The sequence below is a fragment of the Lissotriton helveticus genome, chromosome 5_1 (genome assembly GCF_964261635.1).
Source record: "Lissotriton helveticus chromosome 5_1, aLisHel1.1, whole genome shotgun sequence".
In the NCBI taxonomy this organism is placed as follows: Eukaryota; Metazoa; Chordata; class Amphibia; order Caudata; family Salamandridae; genus Lissotriton; species Lissotriton helveticus.
The window spans coordinates 2000910491-2000924130 of NC_136065.1; the positions used below are offsets into that span (position 1 = coordinate 2000910491).

The 13640-nt window shown below is 44.7% G+C and overlaps 1 protein-coding gene across 1 annotated transcript in view; it reads left to right on the plus strand.

Annotated features, from left to right (window-relative positions):
- Positions 1–13640, plus strand: part of LOC144756155 (E3 ubiquitin-protein ligase TRIM39-like) — a 261144-nt gene that overhangs the window by 194284 nt on the left and 53220 nt on the right. Inside the window, exon 7 of the mRNA XM_078645733.1 lies at positions 10856–11420. Within this exon, the coding sequence (XP_078501859.1) occupies positions 10856–11400 (545 nt within the window). The 3' untranslated portion in view covers positions 11401–11420. The remainder of the gene's footprint in view (positions 1–10855; positions 11421–13640) is intronic.

A 13640-nucleotide genomic window follows, 5' to 3' on the forward strand; every position in this document is an offset into this window, starting at 1 on the left:
ACCAAGAGGATTCCTGTCAACAGAGGGGTGCGGCAGGGGTGTGTGATGGCTCCGACCTTGTTTTCTCCGTTTATAAATGGAGTGGTGGACCATCTGAGAGAGATACCGGCAGACGCTCCTGTCATGGCCGGGGAGAAAACACCAACACTCCTCTTTGCCAACGACACCCTCCTGTTGTCTAAAACACCCAAAGGCCTGCAAACACTCCTTGATCGTTTTGATGTGTTTTGTAAAGTGCGGGGGCTAACGATAAACACTTCAAAAACGAAATTAATGGTTATGACCGCAAAAAGAAATCATAGGAAGATCCACCTCTCCTTGAACGGGTCACCTTTGGAGGTAGTGGATGAATTTGATTACCTCGGGGGTCAGAATTGGTAACAAAATGAATTGGGAATCCCATCTGAGCAAAATGGTTTTAAATCTTAAAAGAGTATCTGGCGCTATTTTAAAGAACCAACGCCTTTCAGTGAGTAGACCAATAGCCCCTGCATTAACAGTCTATGAGGGAAAGGCGTTCGCATCAGCGGTCTATGGATCAGAATTATGGGGTACTGTGAATACCAAAGCACTGGTGGTGGCTGAGAACAAGTTCATGAGAGACTTAGTCTCGCTTCCCGTCTCAACCCCTCTAAAACCTTTATTTGCTGATTTGGGTAAGAGATCCATTTGTGGCATTGTCCAGCTTCGACCACTACTTTTCTGGGTGCGCCTTAGGAGGACCCCGGAACTAGCAAATTATGTCCTAGTGTTAGACGAATTAATCAACCTAAATGCCTCAAGCAAGATAAAGTGGTTAAACAATTTAAAGAAGCTTACGGTTACTTTAGGTTTAAGTGACGCCTGGGCTTCCCAATCTCCCCCACCTAAACAAACAGTTAAAAAACTTTATTGGGATTGGATAGAGGCCAAGGTTCTGCTAAACCCAAAATGGGGTCAATTAACGGAGAATTTTTTTTCTCACAAGCTCACTATTAAGCTAGAACCGTTTCTGGATTTTATTCAGATTCCCCGTGACAGAACTCTATTCCTGAAATTCAGATATGGCACTCTCCCTCTCAAAAAGTTTATGGTAGGGTGGAAAGAGAGGAGGGATGAGGATAGGAAATGCCCGGGGTGTCCCTGCCAGGAAGAATCCCTAGGCCACTTTCTTTTTGCTTGCAAAGCCTATAAACAGGCTAGAAATAAATGGTTGAAGCCAGTCTTTAGAAATCTTGGAGTTAGGGATTACAAAACAGCCCTCCGAATTATTGTTTCCAATACCACTTGCATGGTTACTGTTTGTGGGGTCGCCAAGTTTTTAGCTTGTGCTTGGACCATTAGGCTAAGGTTGATGTCCCATTTGTCTACAGTTCATACTTCCACGTGAATTTTAAACGTGCTATTTCTCTATCACTTTTAACCTTTTTCCATGATATAGTGTTTTAAAGAGTGTATTTTCTGGAATATATGTGTATGCATTTTATGTTTGTACTTTTATGATACATGTATCGAATAAAGTAAGTAAGCCTTTTTATCTGTTGCTGCTCTGTGCATCTCTGTGTCTAAAGAGCAAACAAGGAGGGAGACAGCCCCTTCTTCACCAGCCCTCAAAGGAATGTGACCTGCAGTGCCAAAATATGACGTGGAAGCAAGAAACCTCCCCCTGACTCTCCTCGGACACACCTCCCCTTCAGCAATCTCCCGGGACGTTTCTCGTACCTAACCCATAGGATGTCTGGCCTAATCTGCTCCTTCTCTCAAGAGCTCACACACCCCCCTACTGAGCCTAGAAGCCAGCTGAGCTGAGAAAGCCAGCCCCTCCTCCGGAAAGGGCATTATTTATACTCTAATTATTGGCAGACTACACAAAGATGTAGCATCTTTCAGGAGAACCTGTACGTGATTGGTCAGTCATGATGGCACGAGTTCTCACTACCCTGACTCATTCTAAAAACCTGACTTTACCAGTTTTAACAAAAGAAGCGCAAATGATTTAATACATTTATAAACGTTTGCAACATTTACTAGGAAAAATGTTTCATTCTAATTCATCCTTCCTTCCTTCTACAGTGCAGTCAGATGGATACTTTTAACTAACTGGTACATTGGCACAGTCACAAGAATGTACAGTTCAAGATGTCCTTCACTTCTTGTCATGAGGAAAGCTGGCTCAGTCTGCGCATGCTCCCTTCTCATTAAATTGCAAGCCATAGCCTTGATGGATTCACAGGCAGCCGTATTTTGTGTAGGCCCCAAAAATAAAACAGACACAAAGAAAATATTATTTTCATGTAAATCCGCCCATTATGTTTCCCAACTCCATACTAATACCCCTTATAAATGTTTACCTAGCCAAGCTATTAGTATAAAGCTGCTTTTTCTAATTTGTGTACAACATGCAAAAATGTGCAATGTGCAACATAGCATTTTCATGCAGTTAGTGTAACATTTAAAAGCACACCCAGTTACTACAGCGCACACAACAATAGGCTTTAATGTTTTAGATAGCTTTTGATGCAAAAAAGCATTTAGTCCCCTGTGTAGTGTTTGGTGCATTGTTAATTCACACACATTATAAAAAGATGTGTAATTAACTGAAAATATTTATCAAAATATGCAACAAGTCAACGTCTTTTAAGACAGAAATAGTGAATTTAGATTGCATGGGATGAGCTGGGAGGAGAGAAACACATTCTATTAATCTTCAAAGCTAAAAAGGCCACTTTTCTCTACACTGCAAAAACACATGTTAATTCAGCACAAGCATTTCAGACTGAATAGGCCTCACTTTCATGTTTTTCATGTGCCATGTTTTTAACTTGCACCAAAATGTGTGTGGCAATTTAAATGCAGCCTGTCTGAAGCACAAAAAATAAAACAATGCCTGACTGCAGATGAAATCTGCTCCATCAGTGGTTCTGTCTATTTCTTCCACCGCTGTGTTTGGTTTGTTTGGGATGGGCTTACCATTCTATTCACATGATTATGACTATTCACAGAGATCCCCTACTACAGAAGGAGAAGTTTCTTACCTGTAACTCCACTTCTGTAGTAGGGGTATCTCTGTTATAGTCATAAGCAACCAGCTCTCTTCCCCGGTGGATGAAACGATATTCTGAATGCTACAGGCCTGGCTTTATGCACCTTCAAAAAGAACTGAAAGTAACTAGCTGTGCATCATGGGATACCCAGGGTCTCTGGAGGGTTCCTTAAAGACACAGTATCCATTTACAGACATATAATGGCAGCCTACGGGGCTTGTCTGTCCAACTCTTCCTCTCTATCATGACAAAGGATGTTTGTGAAGCGGAGTTTCTCTGTGTGAAACTTAGTAAAATGTCTAAATTTCAGTGTTATCTGGATATCCTTTTTTCACTTCAGGACGAAGTACTGGCCAGTGTAGCCTTGTTCATGCCAGGCTGCATTATTTGTCTTTGATTTTCTCTTAAGTGTCTATGCAGGACTGCAGAAGAGGACAACTTAAGAGACTATTTAGATTGCTCCGGGGTCCATGCACATGGGCGGGACTATTCACATGATTATGACTATAACAGAGATTCCCCTACTACAGAACTGGAGTTTCAGGTACAAAACCACTCCATCCCCCTCCATGTCAGTAGGGCGCCCTGTTTGTCTTCCTGGATTTACCTTTAAAAACTAGGTGCATTGCTGGAGTTGTATGTTCATTTGCTTTTAGTGACACCACGTGACTAACATACCTGACAGTAAAGTTTTGCAAAAGAGAAAAAATGGAAAGTGGTGCCTGCTTTAAAGGATCAATTTGTCAGTCTTATGAGGGATCACTAGAGGGCAGTTTTGAGGTCCACTGCTTCTCCAGTGTTCATGCTCTGGTTCACTATTTCTAAATTAAACTATTTCAGAAACTACACAATGGGCAGAAGATATTTCTATTGGAAATACAGATGTTTTGGAAGAAGCAAGAAGAAATGCATCAGGGGATTTGCTATAAATTGTCAATAATTGGACGATTTCTTCAGGTCACTCTTCTGTTTTTCTTATTTCTGGGTGGGGGAGGGTTGGTGCCTGCTGAAGAGGGGTATTTTAGTGGGAATGGGAATTATTACTGCTCGAGCTACAGTTATGCAGATAACTAAGTAAGTCACATTGGCAATGGAATTTGTTTCCCTTCCCCTTCATTTTCTATACTTTCTTTGTTTTTGAGAATGGGAAATTGAAGGACCCCCACCCGACCCACCCCAATGTCAGGGGCACAATCAGTTCATTCTCCAAAGTGATAAGGATATTTTTGTGATTATTTGCAGTAATACCCAGATATGCCACGCACACATTTCACAAGTGGGTCTGAGACCACCTGACTCACTTCACATGTTTACATGGACCAGTCATTCGTACCCTTGCTGGTAGCAGGCCTCATACCACTGGGCCTGTTTATGTCAGACCCCAGGTTCCCCACCCTTGGCTTTAACCCAATCACAACCAGTGAAAGTGATCAGGAACTTGCTTCTCTTGAGTCACAACTGAGTTTCCAGCCTATTGGTTGCTTTGGGTGATTAAGTTGCACAAAAGTGTCATTTCTAAGGAGTCTGATGACATGGATATATCGCATTACTCTACCACACCACATTTAGTAATATATATGCGTCAGGAAATACTATCTAAATACCCCACTGGATCCTGCACCAGGGAAGCATCCACCATACACTGTAGTTGAGCCCTTTTCTAAGCTCCCTTTGTAGGCACCAGTTGGATTTTTCACAGACACTGTGCCTCTTTTGGGGTGACGTTGGTGGCCGGAACCCCCAGATCTGAAATTGTTCCAGCTACCCTGGCCCCCTGTCAGCCTCGGTCTGTGAAGAAACCCCCCAATCACTGCACAGCCACACTCCCCACAGCCCTCAACCCCTCGTTCCGTAGACAGACACCCAGACTCTCTGCACAGCCATCACACTGAACAACGTTCAACACCGGACAGCCCGCCACCTGGTCCATTCCATGCAGATGTAACCACCCTCCTCTCTCCCCAAAACCCTCCTCACCCTTACCTTCCACTCTGCATATTTTGACCCCTCGGATGGAACTACAAAAAAAATCGCAATTTAGAATTGAGAATCTCTGCGTAGATTACACTTTTTCATGTCCTGTTACTCCATGTACTCAGTCCTGCACTTTGCTGTAAACTGCCTTCTGCTCAACTTTGCACCATTTGCACCTTCTTCTAGCACTGGGCAGTGCTTTGTGTGTGTGGGGACACACTGCGGACTTCCCTCCTGGCCACGGCGTTGTGAGACAGCGGATCTCACCTTCCTTCCAGTACTGCCAGCATTTCCCTTTGGACCTCGCGGTACCCGCTCCGCGGGTCCCGCGTCGCGTGGGAGGCACCTCTTAAGACCCTTCATCTGTGGAGGGGTTTGGGACAAAGGTCACTTGCAGGGCTGCGAGCAGGCGGAGGCGCAGGACTACTGGTCCCAGGAGTGCCCGTCCGCCCTCATTCAATCCACCTGGGCAGCTCTCCCTGCAGGCTCCTCCCCCTCTGGAGCGAAGAAAAGGCTTCTGAGCCGGATTACCGGTGGGACACACTGCGGACTTCCCTCCTGGCCACGGCGTTGTGAGACAGCGGATCTCACCTTCCTTCCAGTACTGCCAGCATTTCCCTTTGGACCTCGCGGTACCCGCTCCGCGGGTCCCGCGTCGCGTGGGAGGCACCTCTTAAGACCCTTCATCTGTGGAGGGGTTTGGGACAAAGGTCACTTGCAGGGCTGCGAGCAGGCGGAGGCGCAGGACTACTGGTCCCAGGAGCGCCCGCCCACCCTCATTCAATCCACCTGGGCAGCTCTCCCTGCAGGCACCTCCCCCCCACTCTCTCACCCTATAAAGTAAGCATACAAGTCCCGCTGCGCGGGAGAAGCCGGGAGAAGCCCGGGACAAGGGCGGGACCGTCTGTGGCCGTCAGGGGCCGTGGGTGGCCGGGCTGGGCCACCCCTCTGATGAGTCTACTTTTTCAGATTGATCACAGTTGATTTGATTGCTACCCTTATTGGTTATTTTCGCGTTGAATTACAGATTTATCTAAAATGTCTACCTTAACTCCTAACCCCCTCCCTGACCGTGTAAATATTTCTATACTCGGTCCTCTTGATACATTTTTTTCAAAAACAACGAAGGATATTGATCGTGAGTTATCACTAGCAGAAAGAAGGGCGGAACGGCGCCTCTCTGTTGAGGCACTTAAGAGACAGGCTCCTTCCTCCAGTAAAGCGATTCCTTCTGTGGCCACAACAGAACATACGGAGATGGATGCTGAGCTTTTCAATACAGATAGCATTCCTTTAATTTTTCAGGAAAGCCAGCCATCCCTGGGGGATCGAGATATGGCGGTGGATAGTTTGAGCGACTTATCCCCGGTAATATCAAACAACCTTATAGATCTTAATACTCCGTTGCCCTCGGAAATTAATACCCACTGTCATAGTAATGTCATACCTCCCCCCTTGAAGATACAAACAGAGGTTATTACGTTGCTTCCTTCTCTGCCCACCACTATCACGACTACTGCACATTACGACCAAAAGCGTAAAAGTGGTGTATCCTCTCCAGCTAGGAAAAGAAGGAAGAAGGGAGGGAAAAACAAAACCATGCATACCAATCCGTGGAAACCTTTAGAAATGGTAGCCCCTAAACTAACCTTGCCAGTAGATATAGGGGACATAGCAACAGAGGGGATAGAAGCAATACAAAGGAGTGTAGATATGGAGCACAAAAATATTTCTAACGATGGATTCCTGGAGGCGGTTGAAAAACTGTTAAAGGCTCTTATTCTTCCTCTTGTAGAAAGACTAAAAAGGTTGGATAAAAAACTAGATTGCCTCCTTCCTGAGACTATGGCCCCAGAGAATGTAACACCAATTATCCCAGTCACTGTTCCTAAGGAGAAAAACACCAATAAGCCAACTAGACAACATAACCCCCCTGATAAACCAAAAAATTTTCCAACTAATAAAAACCCCGCTCCTACATCAGATATACCAGTAAATGCAGCTTCTAAAACCATGGCTAAAGAAAAGCCTCCCGCCGTGGTCTTGAAGCCTACCCAAACTAATAATACATCCATCCCACAAACAAATTACACTAATAAAGCTAAATTACACTACAAAAATACGGTACAATTACCGCCAGAGTCCTTTGGCTTTGTTATTGTTTTAACAGGAGTTCCAGTTGTTCCGGAGGGAAATATGGAATCGAACATAAGTTTAAAAAATAAAGTGATTCATTGGTTGCGTTTGAACGGGCCATTACCTGCACACTTGAATGGTGATATTGTATCAGTTAGAAGGTGCCAATGGGTAGGCATACGTCCTAAGGATATAGAGGGTGACCTGATTGTAGTGAATTTTAAGGACCATAGGGTGGTATCCTATATAAGTGATTGGTTTGTGAGTGGTAATGATGGTGGTGTGTCAACACGAAATCTGACATATTTCTATCCTGAAAATATGATGCTTCCTACAAACAAACCTCGGCAGAGATATGGTTTGGATTTCATCCATCATGAAAAACCACTCATAAATAACCCAACTTTCACCTACTTCGATAGAAATGCTAGATTTTACCCTATGGTAAACCATTCAAATTCGTACCCTAGTTCAAAAAATCACTACCCCACTAATCCTAGGGAATTTTGGAATATTCCATTGTCAAACATGTTCTATCCTTTGACTCCAATGAATTTAAATGACTGACTGCATTTACCTAAACAACAAAATATATTAGCTGGGGACAATAGATGAACCTTTCCCCCTTTTATGGAGGATTATATGCCTATGCACGCTCCGTCTAATCACCATCTTATTCTAGGTAGGGATAGGAAAATAACAACTAATGATGATACAAATTGTGTAGAGACCTGTGTAAATTCTCATCCGGACCAAAGATGGGGGGATAGCATAGTTACTCATAGAGTTATAAACACGGGCGATGATGTGGAAGTGGGAAATGATGATAGGGATACATATATATATGAGGTTGTTGATTTGAGAACAAATGACATAGTAAATAGGGTAGATGGGTGTAGGGTAGAGATGGGTGTGAGCAAGCCCACTTGCCAGATAGATTGCATGCGGAAAATGAGGGTAACTGTGAGAAGGTTGGCAATTTCCGTGTACTTTCTTGGAATATAGCGGGCTTTCGCCAAAGGCTGGAAGATCCGGACTGGGTAGAATTTGTAGATTCTTTTGACTTAGCCTGCTTACAGGAGACTTGGAGTACTGTGGATTTGAGTTTGGATGGTTTCCAAGCGTTTAACGTCCCAGCAATGCCATCACAATCGGGGCGAGCTAAGGGTGGGCTTATGACAGCAATCTCGGTAAAACATAACTTAAGATATGTCAATAGAGTGGTGGAAACACCCTGGTATCAATTACTCATCATTAAGGATCTTTTTACCGAAACTGTTCTTCTTATCAATTGGTATTATAACATATTTGATCCTAATGAAACTGCAATTATTGATAATTTACAGGAAGAGATTGCTAAGGTGAGAAATAGAGTCTTCCCACTCCTCATTATATGGTTAGGTGATTTTAATTGTGAATTATGTAAGTTTAGTGGGACCAGGGTCTGTGGTCTGATGGATTTAAATGATCATCCTATGGCTCATTTCTCTCATACAAAACAAGGGGAGGCCATAAATAGTATTGTAATAAACAATAATTTATGTATTCTCGATACGATTAGTTTTTCGGGTATTACGAATATACCCACCTTCCAAGGCACGGGGGGCAGAACAACCACAATTGATTTTGTAATGGTATCTATGGGATTTTTCAGCTACTTGAAAGATTTTAAAATTGAGGCAAACCCAGCTAGCGATCATAATCCCCTAATTCTGAGTTTTAATATTACTTCTGAGCTAAAACTGTGCACGGAACAACCTATAGTGTATACTCAGAACCAGGGTGTCACTGTAAGGTGGAATAAAGTACCCATTAGGCAATTGGAGATGGACATTTTTAAGGAAAATGTGGCCCAGATAGAAACCTGCCTAGCATCTAATCCTGACCCAGACCATATAATTACGAGTTTTGGGATACTAATGGAAAATGTAGCGACCCATCTACTCGTAAAGATAGGGGGGAAGAATCAACACCAGGGGCCTAAATGGTTCAATGCTGAATGCTCTTCTGCTCAAACAACTTTAACTAAAGCATTGCGCCAAAATCCAAGAGATAGAAATATGGTCATACTGGCTAGGAAACAATACAGGCAGGCAATCAGAAAAAGAAAAAATGAACTGAGAACGAAAGCATGGGAAGACCTGGATAAAGCAGTCGAGTTAAGGGACAACAGACTTTTTTGGGAAGTAATAAATAGACCCTTTTTAAAATCAGGGGAAGAAAATACCATTCGAGTTCATTTACCAGAGGAAACCTGGGTAACTCATTATAATAAAATCTTTAACCCTAAAGAGATATTACAGACTGCCACCTTGGAGGAGGATGATTCCTGTAATATTAATATGGAATCAGCCAAGAAGCTTAGCGAATCACTAATGCTCTCAGAAGTAGAGCTAGCTTTGACTAAGGGGGCGTCCTTAAAGGCCCCTGGCCCTGACTCAGTACCCTTAGATCTTTTTAAATATAATCGGGAGGTTTGGTCTCCACTACTTTTGAATGTTTTTAAGGCATTAATACTCGGGCCTATTCCGACCTCCTGGAAAGAGGCCGTGTTGGTCCCAATTTTTAAAAAAGGTGATAAACATGATCCACGCTGTTATAGGCCAATATCACTAATAGACTCGTCATGTAAACTAATGGGTAGGGTGATATTGGCACGGCTGGAAACATGGGTAGAGTCGTCGGGGGTTATTGTAGAATCCCAATATGGTTTTAGGAAGGGGAAAGGAACTAGTGAGCAGTGCCTGAATCTGGCATTGATTATGGGCAAGTACATGGGTGCCAAGAATGGTTCTATACACTTGGCATTCATGGACTTGTCCAGTGCCTTCGACACAGTATGCAGGGACAAATTATGGTGTATGATGGATTCTATGGGTTTTGAGGAGCCTCTGGTCACCCTGCTTCGCAGGTTACATACCGCTACGATGGTTAGAATCAGATATGGCCGTGGAGGTGAGAAAACAAGACCTATATTATCCACCGAAGGTGTCCGACAAGGATGTATTTTAGCACCTTTTTTATTTTTGGTCTATACGAATGGCTTAGAGGGCTTCTTATTAGAAACGACTGCTGACTTCCCAAAGATAAATGGTAAAAGAATCCCAATGTTGTCTTATGCAGATGACACTGTTTTAATGGCACTTACCCCTAACAACAGGGAAGTTATTGTTTCACTGCTAAAGAGGGTAAAGTGAGTGGAGTGTTGGGATGGTGGTGTGAAGACGTGAGATGGGGATTTTCGGACGTTGAGGGGATCCATTTGTTGTAGAAGTCTTTATAGTTTACTTACCTAAAACCATATAATAAATTACATTTGGTTTTATTAGTTATATGCATGCGTTTATAATATTGAGAACATGTTTAATAACATTACTTGCATTTCATATTCTGATGCAAAGTTTTCTGGCAGTGTTACAATCTAGAACCGGCAGCCTAGAACCAAGTACCTCGAACCGGTTACTCCTGAACCCGGCAGTGCGAGGTGCAGAGAGCGATTCACTTTCCCTCCAGAGCTGGAGTGTGTCTTTTCTTTTTCTAAAGGAGTGAACGAGGGGGAGAAGTGAGAGGACTATATGATTTATCTGTAGAAAGTGTATGGAAAGAAGGCTGAGAGGTGTTGTGAGCACCTGCGTGTGGGTGCTCCGTGGTGGTTGGATGAGTTGTTGTTACTACTCTGAGTGGTTGTTGAGCGCTGACCTCTGCTTCTCCCTGTTTTGCAGCTGCGGTGACCCTGGATCCGGACACTGCTCATCGGAAGCTCGTCCTGTCCGAGGACGGAAGGAGCGTGAGGCGCGGAGACAGAGACCAAGATCTGCCCGACACGCCCCAGAGATTCAGTCCTATCATTGCTGTCCTGGGGAGAGAGAGGCTGAGCTCCGAGAGGCATTACTGGGAGGTGGAGGTGGGGGACAAGACGGACTGGACCCTGGGGGTGTGTGACGAGGCTGCGAGCAGGAAGGGGAAGATCACACTAACGCCTGAGGATGGATACTGGACAGTGAGGCTCAGAGATGGTGAATATAAAGCCTGTACCTCCTCCTCCACCCTCCTGGCCCACCGTGTGCCCCCCAGGGCTGTGGGTTTCTTCCTGGACTATGAGGCGGGCAGGCTCTCGGTGTACAATGTCGATGACCGGTCTATGCTCTTCACTTACTCTGGGACCTCCTTCCCACCCACACTGCGGCCTTTCTTCTCTCCAGGACTCAACCATGAAGGGAGGAACGCGAGAGCGCTGCGGATCCTGCTGGTGACGGGGCAGGAGTGAAGAGGCGATCTGTAGTGCAGGTGAGAGAGCGCTGTTACAAGTAAAGGAGCAGTGTATAATGTAACTTATTGTCTCCTCTCTCGGAGAAGGTTACTGTGTGTATCATCATTACAAGCGAGTAGTAATATCACATGGGTTGGTCCGCTACAGCCACATCTGCCGCTGGGAAACCACATCCAAGTCACGGCAGCGGCTCAACGTTCTGTGATTCTGAGAAAATCACTTCATCTCCACATGTTAAAAGAAAATCTGACCTTTACCAGTGGGTTGTATGACATTACAACGCGTGGTATTACCACACGTGCCATTGCAACACTGTTTGTACAACGCAAGTCGTTACAACGACTTGCGTTGGAGGGCGCTGGATAGTGGAATAGTTTAATTTTCTATTCCAACTCCAGCCCACGTTACAGTAGGGAAGGTGTTGGAATAGAAAATTAAACTATTCCCTATCCAACAGCGCCTTCCAGCGCAAGTCGTTGTAACGACTTGCGTTGTAAAAGCAGCGTTGTAATAGCAGCGCGGGGTAATGCCCGCGTTGTAAAGGCTGTTCCCCTTACCAGTGTAACCTGTGCTCATGTAAGGCACTCAAGTGTCTGGGCTGAATACGTGCTATATAACACTTCAAAGACAAGCTCAGTTTATGTGCACTGCAGGGAGCAGTTGAGAAGTGAAAAAAGACAAACCCACTCCTGCTTCTGGAGCATAGACACTGAGCTTTGGTGTCCAAGGGCCGTCTTTCCTCAGACTCTTAGGGAAGGATTGAGTCAGTCTTCAAAATCTTCCTCGCGGCCGGATGCAAAATGATTCGGCGTTGTTAAGGAAGGAAGGGAGAAGAGCGAGCAAACGGGCATGACTGAAACAAGCAGGTAGTTGCACAATGTCTTGCGTAACATTTTTGGGAAGTCTTATTAGCAAAATGCATCATGGGACAATTTGTTTTCTTTTACAGGCTCAAAGAGAAGAGCACATGAAGCAGGAGCGTAACACTGCAGTCCTGCCAAGTATCACGCATCAGGCGTGACGCTTACGCATTTCAGTGTGGTGTTCCCACATCAGCGCACTGAAATGCATTGTCACGCATTTTTGCCACTGACCTGACGGGGCTGAAACTGGCTGCCTTAGCCTACTCCAGATGCTAGCGCGCGCTACCGCCTCGGACACCTGTGTGCCATGCGCCCGGCCCGGGCCACAGCGACTTCACTTGGCAGCAGGCTCAGTATGTAACAGATAAAGAGCCAAACACCCATTAGGGTAGATCGGACATCAACACAGCCCCAGCACCCGCCGTCAGCTACAGTCGGCTGAGCTGCCCAGGCTGGAGTTGGTGTCTGCTAGCCTGACCTTCAAGTAGGGTGACCAACCGGCTGTAAATTTCACGGAACGTCCCTAATTTGGATCTCATGCCCGTTGTCCATGATGATCCCTTTTACGGACGCCTTTTGTCTGTAATTTTGGACATTTTTGAGACGCCTCAACTCCCTGATGGGGCTTCCTGACACTCCTCCTCTGAGGACAAGAGGAGCCCCACCCCGCCCATTGTTATTATGTCTGTGCCTGATGATTGTCACATACAGAATGACAATTGGCCAGTCTGGGCTGTTAAAGCATGTGATGGGCCTCCTCCAGCCTCGGTCTAGGGCAAGGGATTCTGTTTTAACTGTACATAAAGAAAAATGTTGCATCTCACAACAAAAATGTACAGAATCCAGTTCATATTAAGAAGCCAGCGAAAGAAGTTGGAAAAAAAAAGGGGTTATAGTTCTTTCACAGTCTCATCATTTTAGAACTGAAGCATTTTCAATATTATACACAACTAAGCCATAGCTGTTGCTTTTTTTAATTTTATGCAACTAACAACCATTGACAAAGCCAATAGTCCTTGCTTGTAGGTTTGATGTATTCTATATCTGCATGCAATAACAGAATACCAGTCGGGCAGCACAGTCTCCTAAGCACAGATTTTTATCTTATGTGTTTTAAGCCAAGCCCTTAATTACATCGGACACTCTCTTTGGAGAGACCCCCACATTTTTTCAACCCACTGAAAGTCCTGTAAAAAACCCCATGTCACAGTCACCTCACGGCACTGTGCATCATGCATGACTCCTGTTTTCAGATTGCCTATTTGCAGGGGGATAATGAACCCGCCCCAGCCTTGCTTTGGGAACAACAGCAAGGGTGACGTTCTTGATGGGCCTCTTCTGACTGCAGCTCTGCAGACAAAGGCTCAGCTCATA